This window comes from Rhinolophus sinicus, linkage group LG01, assembly GCF_036562045.2.
Source record: "Rhinolophus sinicus isolate RSC01 linkage group LG01, ASM3656204v1, whole genome shotgun sequence".
NCBI lineage: Eukaryota > Metazoa > Chordata > Mammalia > Chiroptera > Rhinolophidae > Rhinolophus > Rhinolophus sinicus.
The window spans coordinates 63,781,312-63,797,748 of record NC_133751.1 but is presented as its reverse complement, the minus strand read 5'-3'; the positions used below and the strand labels follow the sequence as shown (position 1 = coordinate 63,797,748).

The window sequence follows — 16,437 nt, the reverse complement described above, 5'->3', positions numbered from 1 at the left end:
CATTTTTATTTAAAGACAAACAAATCAAAAACTAACTCTGCCCTCAAACAAATCATCAATAAAATCTTTTGGAACAGAAAAAATTCAAATTTTATTAAGAATATTTTACATTGCCCACATATTAAATATGGGGGGGGGGGAATGTGAGGCTAAAATAGCAGCACCTTTTTAAAAAGAAAAAAAAACTTTAATCGGAGGTAATTACAAAAAAAAATAGCAGTACCTTTGTTAGTTTGAATTAAAGACACAAATAAATGTGATATAGCAGTGTTATTCTATTCCTGGGCAAAGCACTGTTAATAACTGGCTGTCCCTGTGGATGTGGAAGTAGCCTCGCTATGTTAAACTGCACTTTGGTGCAGCATTGATTCACCCATCTCTGATGTCTTTCTTTCTGGTTCCTCTCCACTGATGTGGAACAACCCTCTCCTCCAGGGCTGCTATGAACTGATCTCTGGACCAATGAACCGACATGCCTGGGGAGTTGCCTGGTTTGGATTTGCCATTCTCTGCTGGACTGTGAGTATTTCCTGGCACACGTCTTCTTTCTGAAAGGACAATGATAAGGAGAGGCTTTGCGATTGCCCCTGTTAGCTCAAGCACACTAGACTGTCTGGAAACAAAATACCAAACCTGCGGGCTAGTCAGAAAGCTGCTGGCATCTGAGCAAGGACAGTGGCTGATTCCCCTGGGAGATGGGGAGTTACCTTCCTCTACCAGGGAAAGGATGTGCCCTGCTAACCAGATCCTCCTTCTTGTGGGTGACTGGGATGCACTTGCCTGCTCCTCCAGCTCTCCAAATCCAATTAATTAATTATAGTGAGATATCAAAGACTGCCATCTATCTAGACGACTCCTGCTGGACACTCATCTGCCTAGCTCCTCCCAAATAGCTGCCTCTGCCACCTGTCCTACTACCCATGTTATTGGATGCACAGCAGCAAGAGGGTAGACTGGTGGTTCTCAGGCCTGGCTGTGAATTAAAACTTCCTGGGACAGCTTGAAAAAAGAAAGCATGCCTGGATCCCAACCTCCGAAATTCTGATTCAGTTGATTTAAGGGAAGGCCTTTGTTTTTTTTTGTGGTTTTTTTTTTAAGATTTTATTGGGGAAGGGGAACAGTGTGTACTTCCAGGACTTTTTTTTTTCCAAGTCAAGTTGTTGTCCTTTCAGTCTTAGTTGTGGAGGGCGCAGCTCAGCTCCAGGGCCAGTTGCCGTTGCTAGTTGCAGGGGGCACGCAGCCCACCATCCCTTGCGGGAGTCGAACCAGCAACCTTGTGGTTGAGAGGACGTGCTCCAACCAACTGAGCCATCCAGGAGCTCAGTGGCAGCTCAGCTCAAGGTGCCCTGTTCAATCTTATTTGCAGGGGGCAGAGCCCACCATCCCTTGCGGGACACAAGGAATTGAACTGGCAACCTTGTGGTTGACAGCCCACTGGCCCATGTGGAAATCGAACCGGCAGCCTTCGGAGTTAGGAGCATGGAGCACTAACCACCTGAGCCACTGGGCCAGCACTTTTTTTTTTTTTTTAATTTTCCAGATGATTCTAATTTGCTGTCAGGCTTGAGAGCCATCGCATTAGGGAAGCAGTCCCAAGCATTTGGTTTCAGGACCCCTTTTGTCTCTCAAAAATTGTTGAGGACTCCAAAAAAGCTTTTGTCTTGGGGGCTACAGCTATTGATATTTACCCTATTAGAAATCAACATAGAACGTTTTTAAATACTCGTTAATTCATTTTAAAATAATAATAACAAACCAATGAGATGTTAGCATTAACAATATATTTTTGTGGGAAAATAGTGACTATTTTCAAAAAAATAGTGAGAAAAATGGCACTGTTTTACATTTTTAAAAGCTTCTTCAATGTGTTGCTTAATAGAAGACAACTGGATTCTCAGATTTGTTTTAATCTGTTGTACTACATTGCTTAGGTTGGAGAATTTGAAGAAAATCCATCTTCACAGAGATATGTAGTTGAAAAAAATAGGAACGTTTTAATAGACTTATATCTAAAGATGAGTTAATATTCTTCTTTTATACCACACAAAACTTGACAAGTCGTATTCTTAAGAGGGCTAGTTGCAATATGGAATGTGAAACTAGGTCAATGACCTATTCAGACTCTGTTACATTACAATACATTACATTGGTTTGTCTTGCACTTGGCATAAATCTTTTACCCACTCATGATTCTATAGCATCATGCATTTGTTATTTGGGAAAATATTGGTTCACTGTGTTATGCAGATCTTCCAAATGTTAGCCAATTTCTTTATGCAATACCAAGAGATTACATTCATTGATACTGCCAATTTGGAAAAGAACTTAAGCATTGGATGCTATCAAGCTCGTGGTGACAAATACAAGTTTTATGATTTTTGCTTAAAAGCTCAAATTTACCATTGGCAACAAATACTGTCAGTTGTTTTCCTTGAAGTGACAGACTTACTTTACTTTGTAAATTTTCCAGAAAATGTCTGCCAAACACCCAACTCTGAACAACAAGAACTCATCTGTTAGTCATTTTTTTCAAGTAAAAATGGTGTTTTGTTAAAAAAAAAAGACTAGTTCTGTGCATAATTCAATCACCCAAATGCTATACCTCAAGATAACCATCATATTTCCATATACCACAAAACTGCTTTATGCATACTTCCTTTCTGTCATACAGAATAGTAAAAAGATATGTTCTCAAAGGTGAACATTTATGAAAATTTGTGATTCTATTGCCTCATCAAGGACAATCTCCAGTAAAACTGGCTTTTTTTTTTTTTTACTTCAATTCCATAGCAGTGAAGATTATGACTACTGATACAGTTTAGTGTCTCTGCCTTGAATCTTGCTAAAATAACAGCGGTTTTACCTTCCACTGCCTTTGCACCATCAGTGCAAATGTGAAAACAGTGAAAAGGGCAAATAAAACCCTAATATTATTATGTAAATACTCTTGACATCATTCATCAGGTGTCTGTGCATCACACTTTAAGAAACGTTGGGTTTCGGGTGAGAAACTGAGTGAGGAAAAAGGAAAGGAAAATCAACTTCTTTGAGAGAACTCCTATGATCCCTTAATCCACCTTCTTAGAAACTCCCACCATACCCTGCACATACCTCTAGCTGGGAACCACTCCTCTGTGATGTATTATCTCTGCCCAAAGCAACCAGCTGCCCTTTGTATCCCCAGGGCCTAGCAGAGCACGTAGTAAGTGCTTGAAAACTTGTTGAATGCATGAAAAATGATAGCTGTGAAGTTTCTGTTGTGCTATGCTAGCAGGAACTATTGCGTAATGTTTAAAGGCTTTTGAGGATCTTAGAATTCTAGACCAGTTGAACATTTGATATTTCTACAAGCATCAAATGGACTAGACTCCGGATCTAGTAAGTCCCCTTGAAATTCAAAATAAGGAAGGGAACTGGATATATTGGAGGCCTGCTATGGACAAGTCATCATGTCAAATACTTTTAAGGTTAAATCCCACAACAGTAGCTAGGTAGGTAGCCAGACTCCCATCTTACATGGAATAGAGAAATTCAACAGCATTCTTGAGAATCGTGCTTAAGAAGGGTTCTTGGGCATGTCCAGTTCATTATTGCTCATAGTGGGCTATTCCGTAGTGGTTAATCAGATAAACTCTGAAGACAACTGCCTAGATTTGAACCCAAGCTTTACCACCTACTAGTTCTATGACCTTGGGAAGTTACTTATCTTCTCTGTGCCTCAGTTTGTCCATAGGGTTTTGGAAGCATTAACCTGAGTTATAAGTGTAGCACTTAGAATAGTGCCGGATGTATAGTATGTTATCAATAAACACTAGACACTATTATTATTATTCTTTCATTACCCAGTTCAATCTTCTAACTCTGGGACAGGTGAACAAGACATTATTATCATTATTTTATAGATATAGGGAGTGACTGATAGGTCTGCAACAGAACCTAGATAATTCTAATCCCTTGCCTGAGGTGAATATCTTAAATTCTTTGGGGACAGATGTTTCAGGTCACAAGCATTTTTGGAAAAAGAGAGAGTGCCCTGGGAAGAGAGGTTCATACTAGAAGCCAGAAACTCATATTCCAAAATGGTACACGCTAGAAGTAGGAATCCACTGGAGGGTCATAAGCCTTGATGAGAATAAGAAAGAATTTCCCCCAGGAAACTAGTTTAACTGATGTTACTTAAAGGCAAGATTGCCCTTAAATAGCCCGTGTCGCCGAAACCTGAATGAACCTAACATGATTTTTTCCCCAAGTATGAGAAGTTTCTAAAACAATTCCTTATTAATTTGTCCTTGTTTTATTTTTCCCTTTGTATTCCAGTTTTGGGTTCTCCTGGGTGCCATGTTCTACTGGAGCAGAATTGAATATTAAGAATTCAGTGTCCCCCTAGTACCACCTTTCCCCAAGGACTCTGGATTTGCTGCTGGACCTGTTCTCTCCTAATATTCCACCTGTGTGCCCCACAGGTACACCTGCATTCTCACTCAAGTTGCCGAGTCAGCTGGTATTGAGTTCCTTTAGGCTCTCAGGCTCCTGAAATTCTCTCCACTACTAGGTCTATGATTCTGCAACATTTTTATAGACTGTAGGAAAGGGAGAATTTGGAAGTTATATAATAACTACTCTTGTACCGGTTTATTTTTAATTTGGAGGCATAAAAACATTCACAGGGACATGAGTTATCACCGACAGCCAAGTTTATATTTGGACAGCAAATCTGCCTGTTATTTCTCAGGACTTTCTAAAAGATCTTCAAAGGCTTTCAGTCATCTCAGTATTGGCCAGGTGAGAGAACTAAGGAAAAGGTGCTGAAATACATCTTTTGCCTTTTGTTCTCTGGTGGCTTCCATCTACGGAGACTCAGGTGATTCTTTTAATGTCACCTTGGGATAATTTTATTCTCCAGAACAATATATGATCTTGAGTTAACAAGGGCTGAAATTTCCTCTTGGACGTTATAGAGCAATATGGTTTAATAACCTCAATCTTGCATTAATTAAAACTATGTGGACTTTTGGGGAGAAAGTAGAGGTCTGTTATCTATTTACCAGTCTCAACTGGAAACACCTTTCAAGCAGGGGAGGAAGCCAGCTATTAGATGGGTGATTTATGGTGGTTTTTGTTTGCTGTCAAAATATTTCTCTTCTGAACTGTTTCCACCTGTGGTCCTGAAGGAAGTTCTTATAACCCAACATTTGTCTACTCTTATAAAGAAGACTTTTAATATGTTCACTTTCTTTTGTTTTTACCAGTGTCCTAATTGGTCATAAATGAGTCTAACAAAGTGGGTTTTCCAACAGAAGAGCTTATTGAGTTCATGGGAATTCAGGTTTAAGAGATGAAAGTGCAACAGGGTGTGGTTTCCTGATGGACACCAGTAGCCCTGCTGTACATGTGGGAATGTGGGATGAGTACTCCTTGTAACTGGTTGGAACTTCTATGTTTACTTTTACTTTTTGCTCCTGCTACACTTAAGCCCAGATGTGGTGATGGAGTTGCTGCTCCTCAAATCCTTCTCCTCCTGCCCTTGGAAACAATGGAAGCATCTATGACCCCAGCTACCAAACTGTGTCTCCTATGAAGAAAACATAGCCGTCACTTCAGGGTCCCACTCCCAGCTGACTCAGTCACAAGGAGTACTCATCCCACATTCCCGACCAGGTTCCTATGAGTGAGGCTGAGCCCTGGGACAGGAGAGAAGCAGAGGGTCTGTGGGGCCAAACCCCAAAAAGTAGTTTCCAGTCTCTCGGCCTCACATAGAAAGGTGTTGGCTCAGGTAGTAAATGGCCAACTGTGATTGCATGGCCATAAGCTGTGGCTAGTTGGCCGTCAGCTGTAACCAGTGAGCCATTGGCCACAATATAACTGCTGTGGCTATGCTAGCAGGGAGGAGAAGAGAGAAGAGGAGAGAAAGAAAGAATGGGGGCTAGCAAGAAGATGGCGGCTGGGCTGGCAAGTGTGGATGGCGGTTTGCGAACAGTGTGGATCCAGCCTCCAGTGAGAGTATAGTGCCGCCAGAGAGAATATAGTGGTATGACTCCCCTACCTATGGCTCCGTGGGTGTTCCTTTTCGGCCTCACCATGTCCTGCGTTCTTGTATGGGGAGCGGGAGCAGAGACCCCACAGGCCGCCCTGCATGACAAATGGAGCAGCGAGCAGGGTCTCCTGCACGACAGGGTCTCTGTGTCACACGGGGCGGCCTGTGGGGTCTCAGCTCCCGCTCCCCACATAAGAATGCAGGATATGATGAGGCCAAAAAGGAACATCCATGGAGCCATAAGTAGGGGAGTCATATCACTATAGTTTCACTGGTGGCTGGGTTGGAGACACAGGAGGCAGGAGCCACGGAATCCACAATCCACACTGCCACATTCCTCCGTGCTAACTGCAATCCGCACTTGCCAGCCACCATCTTCTTGCTAGCCCCCATTTTCTGCTAGCGTAGCCACGGCAGTTATATTAGTGGCCAATGGCTCACTGGTTACAGCTGATGGCCAACTAGCCAGAGCTGATGGCCACCTACTACCTACGCCAGCACCTTTCCACGTGAGGCCGAGAGCCTGGACACTGCTCTGTCCCCACACTCTGCCAGGCACCTGGGGATAAGGCCAGGGTAGCAGCCTGATCCCTGATTCCCAGGAGGGGGCCACAGGTTCATGTCCCAACACACAACCAGCTTGCCGCCCCTGCCTTATCTATCTCTCCAGGATAGGGCTTAGGTATCAAGATAAATGCCAACATGCACTTGTCTGAGAAGGCACTGTCTGTGGTCTTTTAGACGAGGAGAGGAGAGAGAAGGAACTTACTCTGGGCAAAGCTTTGAAATGCCTCTTCCTATCCATAGTCTCTGTGTTCCTTTCCATACTCACATACTCTGTGTTCTGGTGCCTTTTTCCTTCACTGCTAATTAGGTTTTCCTGTGCCCTCATGCCCTCCACGGGCTGAGCAAAACCACACCTGCCTTCCCTTCCAGGGCTTTGAGCTCCCAAATTCACTCCACATACAAAATTCCATTCTCCTTTTGATTTGATCTCAACTAGGTTACAGGAAAGCTTTTTTGAAAACTATCTCATACCAAGGACTGACTGACAGTTAGTCCCCACCCTCTGAATCTTCTCTGCAGGTTTTTCCTTGACAACTGAAATTGATCTTTGGTTAGTGAAATCCTAGGGAGCAATGGGAGCAGAAAGAGCTATTGTAGGGCAACATGGCCCAGCTGCTGCTCCTTAAATCTTACCACCTGCCTTCTCTACCAAGAAGTAACTAGAAAGAGAATGAATTTTCAGTTTGCAGCTGTCCCTACCCCCTCCAGCTAGCTTCCTACCTAGAGCCTCAGCCTCATCCTTCATAGAAGATGCAAATTACACTGTATGTGTGGACAAGCTCTGCTTGTTCCAAAACCAAATAAGGCCTGAATGCAGGTACTATGTCCAGGGGCCCAACACTTGGGGAGGACACACTTTTCAGCTGAGACAGACCCAGACCTGAGGAATCCCCTGCAGAGTCCAGCCACTCAGGACTCGTGTGCTTCCCGCTACAGAGCCCTCAGTTGAACCTCAGGGCAGTTTCTGCTCTGCCCAGTTCCTGCTTCCATACCCCTCCGCCTTCGCTGGAAGCCCAGCTTCCCCCCTCTTCCTTCTGGCTTCTGAGATTGGAAGGGCAGCTCACAGTGAGACCCAAGCCACAGTTTAGAGGGAGGCCCAGACCCAGCCTCACCAGACCGGGGAGGGGAAGGAGAGCAGGAGAGCGTGCTTGCTGCTAGCTTGCTGGGCTTGAGAGACATTCAGACAAAGCCATGTTCCCACTTCAACAGTCTGTCCACCTACTTAGTAGGTGGGCAAAGAACAATTATTATGTAACACTAGAAATACGTCAGACTATCTCTGGGGTAGGTTTTACCTGATTGCAACACCAGACGGGTCATCACGCGCTCTCTTTGGCTGTTTCCTCTGCAGATTGCTGCTCAGGATCCTGGTGGGATATTTACACTGCATGGTAGAAAGCCCACAGCTCATATTATCCGATCTGTAGCTTTTCTTCTATATCAGCTGGAATAAATAGGAACTGCTTCTATTCTAAGTGACAGATCAGGTACTTTCTAGATACTCACAAAGAAAAGAGGAATAATAATAATCACCTGAATTTGAAAATCTTATCTCCTCTCTTCCCCATCCCCACCCCCAACCAATCTGATTGACATGCTGGGCTGTGGGTGAGGAATTGGAAACTGAGCCAGTTTCTCATTTCTGTTGACTGAACAATTTCCTTTCTTTCTCTACAGCTAGTATTTCCTCTAGTTTCTCTTCCTGTTTAACCTCACCCAGATTCTTATCACATCCTATACATGAGACTAAATCAAAGAAGAAACCCAGAGGAGGTTAGTTGTGAGCTATTATGTTTGCTTTCATGGGTGATATTTTTGTTATAAGGCTCAAGTGGCCACATCCAATGAGGAGATCCAAAAACACCTTGGAAAAAGGTACCATTCCTGAGAAATTCATGGTTCCCAGACCCTTCTCAACCAACCCTCCCACCAGTCCCAACCAACTCCCAACACACACACACACACACACACACACACACTCGAAGGAAACGAATAGCCAAATCCTAGATTTAAGGAGAAATGGTAACTTCATGCCCTATGCTTCTACACTGCATTCCTCTTGAAAAAGAAAAAAGACCTGCCCCTGACATATAGAAGCTAGCCTAACTAGGCCATCCTGTTAGGCTGTTAGACGTAAATAATCTCATACAATACCAACCTCATATAAGGTTACTCTGTGACTAAGGTAAAATGAGACAAAGCAAGGTGTCGTGCAGGGCGGCCTGCCGGGCCTCTGGTCCTGCTCCCCACATAAGAACGCAGGATATGGTGAGGCCGAAAAGGAACACCCATGGAGCCATAGGTAGGGGAGTCATACCACTATAGTCTCACTGGAGGCTGGATTCACACGACATGCGACATGCTGTCCGCTTTCTGCCAACTGACCGACCCTCCTCGACTTCACTCGACTCCACTCCCTAACATAGCCGCGGCAGTTATATTAGTGGCCAATGGCTCAAGGGCCACAGCTGATGGCCATCTACTACCTGAGCCAGCACCTTTCCACGTGAGGCCGAGAGCCTGGAAACTGCTCTCTGGTGCTCTGTCCCCACACAAGTCCACTTCATAATTCTGTCTCAGCACAGACAAAAACAAGGTCACAGCACCACCACAAAATACCAAACACAGACTTTCTTGTCTAAAATGAGTGGCTACTTGTGTTTCCTATTGTAGCTCTCCGCCTGCTAGCCCCTCCCTCTGGATAAGACGTATTGAGATGCACAGTCATAGACTCATCCCGGCTTTCTGACAGTATCCCATATAGAGCGCACCCTGCTTCCTTAGACCCTCCCAAAATAACCCAACCCAAACGCAAATGCTGTGATAGGTTCTTTCTAATTCCCTTTTCTTGAGACACCTCGTGGTTCCCCATGGTGTATTCTCATTCACTGCAGTGAGTCACAATCTCAATTTAATTATCACAGATGTGTTCCTAGGGGTCTTTGGTTAAAGGGCATGAAGCTCTCCAAATAGCTGCCCATCCTATTACCTCTCTTTGTGTATTTGTTGTCTGTTATTATGAAGTAGTTAAGAACAGGTGCTTTAGAGTGAAACACCTGGCTCCAAATCCCAGTTCTGCATGACTTTGGCAAGTCACTTTGCCTCTCAGAAACTGCTTTGGAAACTGAGCCATCAGGTCTATCCTCACACGGGACTGGGAGAATTCAGTAAGACATGCAAAGAGTGCATTAGAATGACTAACAGCCTGGAAGAGATACCAACAGGAAGTCATACTGTTACTAGAGAGTGGGCCCTTCTCGGCGCGATATCCAGGTTCTTGGCGTCTCAAGCAAAGAATTGAACGAGATACTGAGGTAAAGTAGTAAAGAGCAGTTTATTAGAAGAAAAAGTTTATTAGAAGAAAAACTTCAAAGAGGTAGAAGCGGACCCGCGGACCTGAGCAGTGGAGAGTAGCTCAAGGGCCATTATTAGAAGAGAAAGTACACTCCAAAGGGTTTGGAGTGGGCCCTGAGCAAAGGCATGGCTCAAGAGGGGGTTTTGTCTGGGATGAGCTGTTCCTCTCCAGGTGTGGGACCACTTGATTGACACCTGTGATTGACAAGGGGCTATTACCGTATCTCTTCAGACTGCACATGTTCTCTGCAGTTTGAAATTGTTAACTCCAAGCTGATTGGCCCTTCCCCACTCCACCTGAGCTGATAGTTTTGGTGGGCTCTGCAGCTTGAATCTATTTTGTTAGCTATTAAAGTTATTTCCTCTGGCTTTGTTATGGTCTCAGCCTTAATCTCGTCCACCGTGGCCATGTCCATGACTGCCTATGGTTTTTCTATCTCAATACCATAAATCTGGTCTAAAGAACTCTGCTTGGCCCATAATCCTGGGGAACATGCCAACTAATGTCATCTTGCTTCAATTTATTGCAATAAGCTTAATGACAAAATGTACTCGTGCAGATTAACTGGCTCTCAAACAACAGCTATGAGTAATAGCTTTTTTAGCAAAATTCATACTCGATAGTGGAAGAATGTCCTAGGGTCACCAAAATAAGGCATTTTAATGGCTACATCTCAAGTTCTGTTTATTATTTCTAGAATCCTAGCTACAAATTAGATGTCTGTCCATGCTGCCCTCACAGAAAAATCTCATAATCCCCTGACAGTGTGATATTCTATGGCGGGGAAGGGGGTGGGGGGGCGCGGTGGAAGATGTTGGAGTCAAGAGAGACCTGAGCTCAAATCTTATCTCTTCCTCTTACCAACCTTGGGAAGTTACTTACTTTGAATCTGTTTTCCCTGTGCAGTATACGTATATACCTACAGGGCTATTGGAAAGATAAAATTAAAAAAAACACAGGGAAATTGACTAGTAGGAAGCAAGCATTCAGTTATTGTTATGCCCCACCCTTCACCAACCTCTCTCCCAAGGCCCAAAATTACATACACACACACCCCACACATGTACATAAATATCAATTTTATTTGAGTTTTCAACTTCAGCAATTGTCAATGGAACAATGGATCCTCTGCCTGTACAGGTGTCCATCCTGTGAGTGGGGCCCCTCAGCAACATTTTTGTGAATACTTTTGAGACCTCTCAGCAGGTATAATATGGTCTTCAAGGTACTTAAAACCAACCAAGGAGGCAATAGCTTAAATATATAAGGTACTCAGGAATAGAATTTTAAAAAGATATTGGAATGTGGTTCGCACAAGTTGTGAAATGTATGTGAATCCGCTCCATCTTGTGGGACACGTTAATGGCTTTTGACAGGGACTGTATATGTATAGGACTTGGGGAAAGTGGAGGTTTTGAGTCTGGCAGAAAATGTCTCATCTCTCCCAGGAGCATTTTGGCGTCCCCAAGCTCTGATAGGAGCTTGAGTCAAAGTGAAGGTGCTAATGGCAGAAAAACCAGGGAGGGAGTCTGGAAAAAAGTTCAAAGAGACCAAATGAGAGTGGAACATACTCTTTAGGGTGCAGAAGATACCGAAATTCTCTAGGAGCAGAGGCACGGATATAGATTCAGGAACACAACCTCTCAAAGAATGAGACAAGCCCAGATAAAGGCATCATAGTATAACCGTCTTAAAGTCAGAAGGCCTGAGTCTGCGCCCTGAGTCTGCCACTTACTAGCTGTGGGACTTCTGGCAAGTCCCCCACCTATTTGGAAATTCCATTTCTTCATCTACCCTACTTATCTCAAGAGTCAACAGGATCAATAAAGTGTGTGTAAAAACACTGCAAATTGTAAAGGGCTATAAATATGAGTGGTAGTATGAGAAAACAGCAAAAAACTTTTAAGGGGCACAGTCTTCATGCTAAGTAAGCATTTGTGACGTCCAAATAGACTGTACCCATACAATCCTTCGCAATTATGGGAGGCATATCTACAGTACTAAAAATACTTGGCCTCTTTATGGCCATTGACAATGAGAAATACCCAGGTCAGGAATTAGGGGAAAGCTCAGTTCCTTGGAGACCAACTCCCCTGCCCAGCTATGACGGAAGAGCAGGAGGATGGCAGCAAAGACCAAGCAGGCAGCCACATGCGTCCAGCCAGCCACAAGATTTCGCGTCCCAGTGCACAGTGGGGAAATAAAGGTCTTAAACAATGATCTTCCTCCTGATAATGAGTCATTTAAATGACTTGTACATTATCTTGGTTGAAAGAATTATCTGAAGAAGAGTAATAGGCATAGTACAGTGATGACTAACATTTTTTAAAACGCAGATGCCTTAATAGCTGAAAATACACAGGAAGATTCCACATGGTACTAACTATTTTGTTTCCATTGCATGAGAAATTGAGTTCTCAAATATGGATCTTCAAGTTCCTTGTACACATTGTTCTCTTCCTTTACCCTCCCAACCATGACCAGGGACCCTGGCATAAGCTATTAGCTATTACATAGTTCAGTCTGTATATGATTATAATTAAGAAAATTGGAACAGAAGACTACCAAAAGATTCTGCAGAAAAGAGAGAAGAGCAAGAGGGGGAGAAATACGAAAACCAGCATTCTTTCTGTGCTAGATAAAGAGAGAGAGAAAAAAATACAGCTATCACTTGAATTCAAGTTAAACCAGACCAACCCTAGGTAAAGTTCCTGTCTTTAAAATGCATTTTCCTTTTGATAGGATAGGTAGATAGAAATGAGCAGAAGAAGGAGAAACTTAGCCCCAGTTATTAGGTTGGTGCAAAAGTAATTGCGTTTTAAAAGGTTAAAAATATAATTGCAAAAACGCGATTACTTTTGCACCAACGGAATAGCCCCTTGCTGCAGCTCCTACTTGGGTGAAGACCCCTTGCAGCTGCCCAGTAGGACTCCAGGTTTACACACGTCTAAATCAAAGAGGTTTGTTGTTAAAAGTCAGAGAAGGGAGGAACACATCCTGTTTGTCAGGACCACCAATACCTTACTAGCCCAACAGGATTCCAGGTTAACACACACCTCTAAATCAAAGGGGTGTGTTTACACATGCCCTGAAATCAAAGAAATGTATTGTTGAATGCCAGAGAAGGGAAGACTAGGCACCTCAGGTGGAGAAAGAGAGATAAGAGAAGTAAGAGGGGGAGGCAATTCTACCCATAGAAATAAAAACCTTCATGCAATGTAAGGCGAGGCTGTTTCCCTCTCTTCGATCAGCCTGCTCCCTATCTCGGAGTGTACTTTCTTTTACTAATAAACTTCTGTTGTTTATTCTGCACAAAATTCTGTCTCTTGATTGAAGTCTTTCCTTCAAGAAGAGCCGAGGTACAATGTCATTTCCCAGTTAACACTTTGGAATTCTCCTTCCTCACTTGGGCAGTGACTGCTGTCTTTCTTGGGAGCCCCCAATCCTCCCTCCCTCTCCGTTTGGGAAGGATATTATTTACACTTTTTGCCAGGCACTCATTCATGTTAAAGTTCAACAATTAAAGTGTCATATAATAATGATAGATTGAGAGACCCTGAGGCACAGTTGTGTAATACTTGCTTAAGAACACCCACATCTACATTATTAGTGCATCCATTTACCTAGGCCAACAAAATATTTTTCTTTCTGTTCTGACTCAGTATCCATCTCCTATTACCTTCCTTAGATTATCCTCCCATGTCCCTGCACCCTCCCCAGGAAGTTCAGCAGTGTGGTGGCTTCTCTGCCAAATTACTGCCACTACTCAAGTCCGAGTCATGGCCCCACCTTCCTTCCAAATGAAAGGCTTTCTAAGCTTCAGGCTCCACCCCTTCCTGTCCTATAACCAACCAGGTGTGCCCCTTAGGCCATTATTGATCATGAAAAAGGAGCAGACACAGGAGGATGAAGTGAACAAAACCATGTTGTGGCCCAGGAAACTAGATGCAGAGGCACCTGCCACAGGCCTGAAGCTGGTTGTACAAGGAGGCTGTACACAGGAAGAACAGGAGAGAGGAACAGAAGGATGGAGAAGAGAGGGAGTGGGAGGGTTTGGTCTCATTCGCTTTCTTTTTAAGCTGTTTAGGATTATGGATACTGAAATGAATACATCTACAGGCCTCACACAACAGTAAAAAACAAGATGGAGCACCCAAAGCTTTTTTATATTTTACTGCAGAGGTATTTTCCATGTATTATTAGTCAATATGTCATTTGTAAACTACTAATTCAGATCCTACATGTACAAAATCACTTTACAAAAATGCTTTAAAAACTAGTAGATAATGTGTTTTCTGCTGGGCTCTTACTGGAAGGTGTATTCAAGGAGGCAACACCGCCTGCCCAGTAGCAGTAGCAGCGAGCACAGCCGTGTCTTCCTCTCCGTTTGACACTGTCCTCCGGCCACCTCTTCATTCCGAAATTCACAGCATCTTGGTTCTTCACCTTTCTCCCCTCTTCTGCAGCCTTCATCCCACCTGGGACCCACCTCTTCATAGATGACCATGCAGGAAATATAAGTAACAGAAATAGATCTTCGTACCTTTCTCTCTCAGACGAGAACAATCCTGGTTCTCTGGGACATTCAACAATCTTATTTCCTGTAGGCTTTTTATATCTCACAATGTAGCACTTCAAACTTAAATAAATCTCCTTCAGTTAGAGTTCTCAAGTAACCCGCATGATACCTTTTGATTAGTCCTTTTACACTTAGTCCTTCAAGTACCGGAATTACAATATTTTAACCCACATGATCAAAACAACTAAGCAAGTTGTTTTGTTACAATTGTTTTACATTCCACCTCACCAGGAGCTCTGCTAAGAAAATACAAAAAGGAAAAATTCAGCTAGATAATTAGCTGTAACAAATTCTTAATGTGTGCTACTAGGGGAAGTCTCTAAGGCCAAAATTATTGTAATCAAATATTCAATTCTTCCGAACATCACCAGACAATCCAGATTCATGGGCTAGACCAGAAATCTACTGTGATGTTGATATACAAAGGATTGTAATCCACAGACAGTAATTTATAAACACAACTGTTCAACCCATCTGTTCTCCAGACTCTTGACACCTGATGTAAGAGCTTCATCCTAAAGATTAAAAAAAAAAAAAAAAGTGAATGGTAAGACAACAATTTAGCATAGTATTTCCATCATTTTTGCTTTGGCACAAAATTTGGCAAAAGCATCTTTGAAAATTAGTATACCTGTCGGGTTTCCTACGACAGAAAAATGTTTATTTTCCCCATCTAAGGTAACAGACACCAATGATAGCCATGTGTCAGACCCCATGTAAGACCCCGGAGACCAATGATAAAAAGAGTCACTACATGCAGTGAACCTCCAGGACAGAAGGATGTACAGGTAACATTGATACAATGTGTTATCGTGTCATCCACTGCTAACAGGTCCTTAGATAAGCTTCAGGGGATCTATGAATCCTCCAATGTGGTTAGGGAAATTTTGTGTTTGTAGGCAGGGAGGGTACATAGCTTTCATGACAGTCTCAAAGTTAGAACGTATGCAGAAAAGGATGAATCAAGGGGCACTGACCTTCGTGAGGGAGTCTGGGGAGGGGTCATAGAGAAGGAAAATTTGATGCTTAAAAGAGGAGAAATTCACTAAGTGAAGAAAGTTAGGAATAAGACACCCAGGAAGAAAGACCACCCAGTGCAAGATGCAGAGACATGCAAAAAAGCAGGATGTATTTGAAGAATAAGTAACTGTGTGGCTGGAGCCCTGGGATGTGGGAGAGGAGCAGGTAATGAACTGAGTTGGTCTCTAGACGCTTAGCAGTGAAAATCAATCCATTTCAGTTACAGTAACAACGTAGATGGGGAACAGAAACATAATGTGGAGCCAAATAAAGTCAGAGGAAAGTAATACAGTATGATTTAATTTATATAAAATTGAAAAACATGCAAACTAAACAATCTTTTGTATAGGGATACAACTTAAAGAGAAAAATGCATGCTTATGAACAGAGACCGGAAGGACACATAGAAAATAGACATGGCTGTTTCATTATAGTGAGAGATACTTAAAAAAGCAAAAAACGCCTTCTAATATTGTTTTTTGTTGTTGTTGTTGTTGTTGCTGGTTTTTTTCAAGATTCTTTTTTTATTGGGGGAGGGAAACAGGACTTTATTGGGGAACAGTGTGTACTTCCAGGACTTTTTTTTTTTTTCCAAGTCAAGTTGTCCTTTCAATCTTAGTTGTGGAGGGTGCCGTTCAGCTTCAAGTTGTTGTCCTTTCATTCTTAGTTGTGGAGGGCGCAGCTCAGCTCCAGGTCCAGTTGCCGTTTCTAGTTGCAGGGGGCACAGCCCACCATCCCTTGCAGGAATCGAACTGGCAACCTTGTGGTTGAGAGCCCACTGGCCCATGTGGGAATCAAACCGGCAACCTTCGGAGTTAGGAGCATGGAGCTCTAACCACCTGAGCCACCGGGCCAGCCCCCTAATATTGTTTTAAAACACAA

General features: G+C 43.1%; 2 protein-coding genes across 8 annotated transcripts in view; one reads left to right on the top strand and one right to left on the bottom strand.

Annotated features, from left to right (window-relative positions):
• The window catches only part of UPK1B (uroplakin 1B), a 29,351-nt gene extending 24,122 nt beyond the window's left edge, over positions 1-5,229 (top strand). Inside the window, exons 7-8 of one of the 3 annotated variants that reach the window (XM_019729693.2) lie at positions 436-519; positions 4,318-5,229. In XM_019729693.2, coding sequence (XP_019585252.1) covers positions 436-519; positions 4,318-4,368 — 135 coding nt within the window. In that variant the 3' untranslated portion in view covers positions 4,369-5,229. Of the gene's footprint in view, positions 1-435; positions 520-1,366; positions 3,480-4,317 lie in introns of those variants that run through there. The other 2 variants (XM_074331569.1, XM_074331568.1) reach the window with 2 other exon arrangements.
• An 8,885-nt stretch (positions 5,230-14,114) lies between these two features.
• B4GALT4 (beta-1,4-galactosyltransferase 4) overlaps positions 14,115-16,437 on the bottom strand; it is an 86,400-nt gene continuing 84,077 nt past the window's right edge. For all 5 annotated transcript variants that reach the window (XM_074331557.1, XM_074331559.1, XM_074331560.1 and 2 more), the window contains one exon: positions 14,115-15,050. In XM_074331557.1, coding sequence (XP_074187658.1) covers positions 14,918-15,050 — 133 coding nt within the window. In that variant the 3' untranslated portion in view covers positions 14,115-14,917. The remainder of the gene's footprint in view (positions 15,051-16,437) is intronic.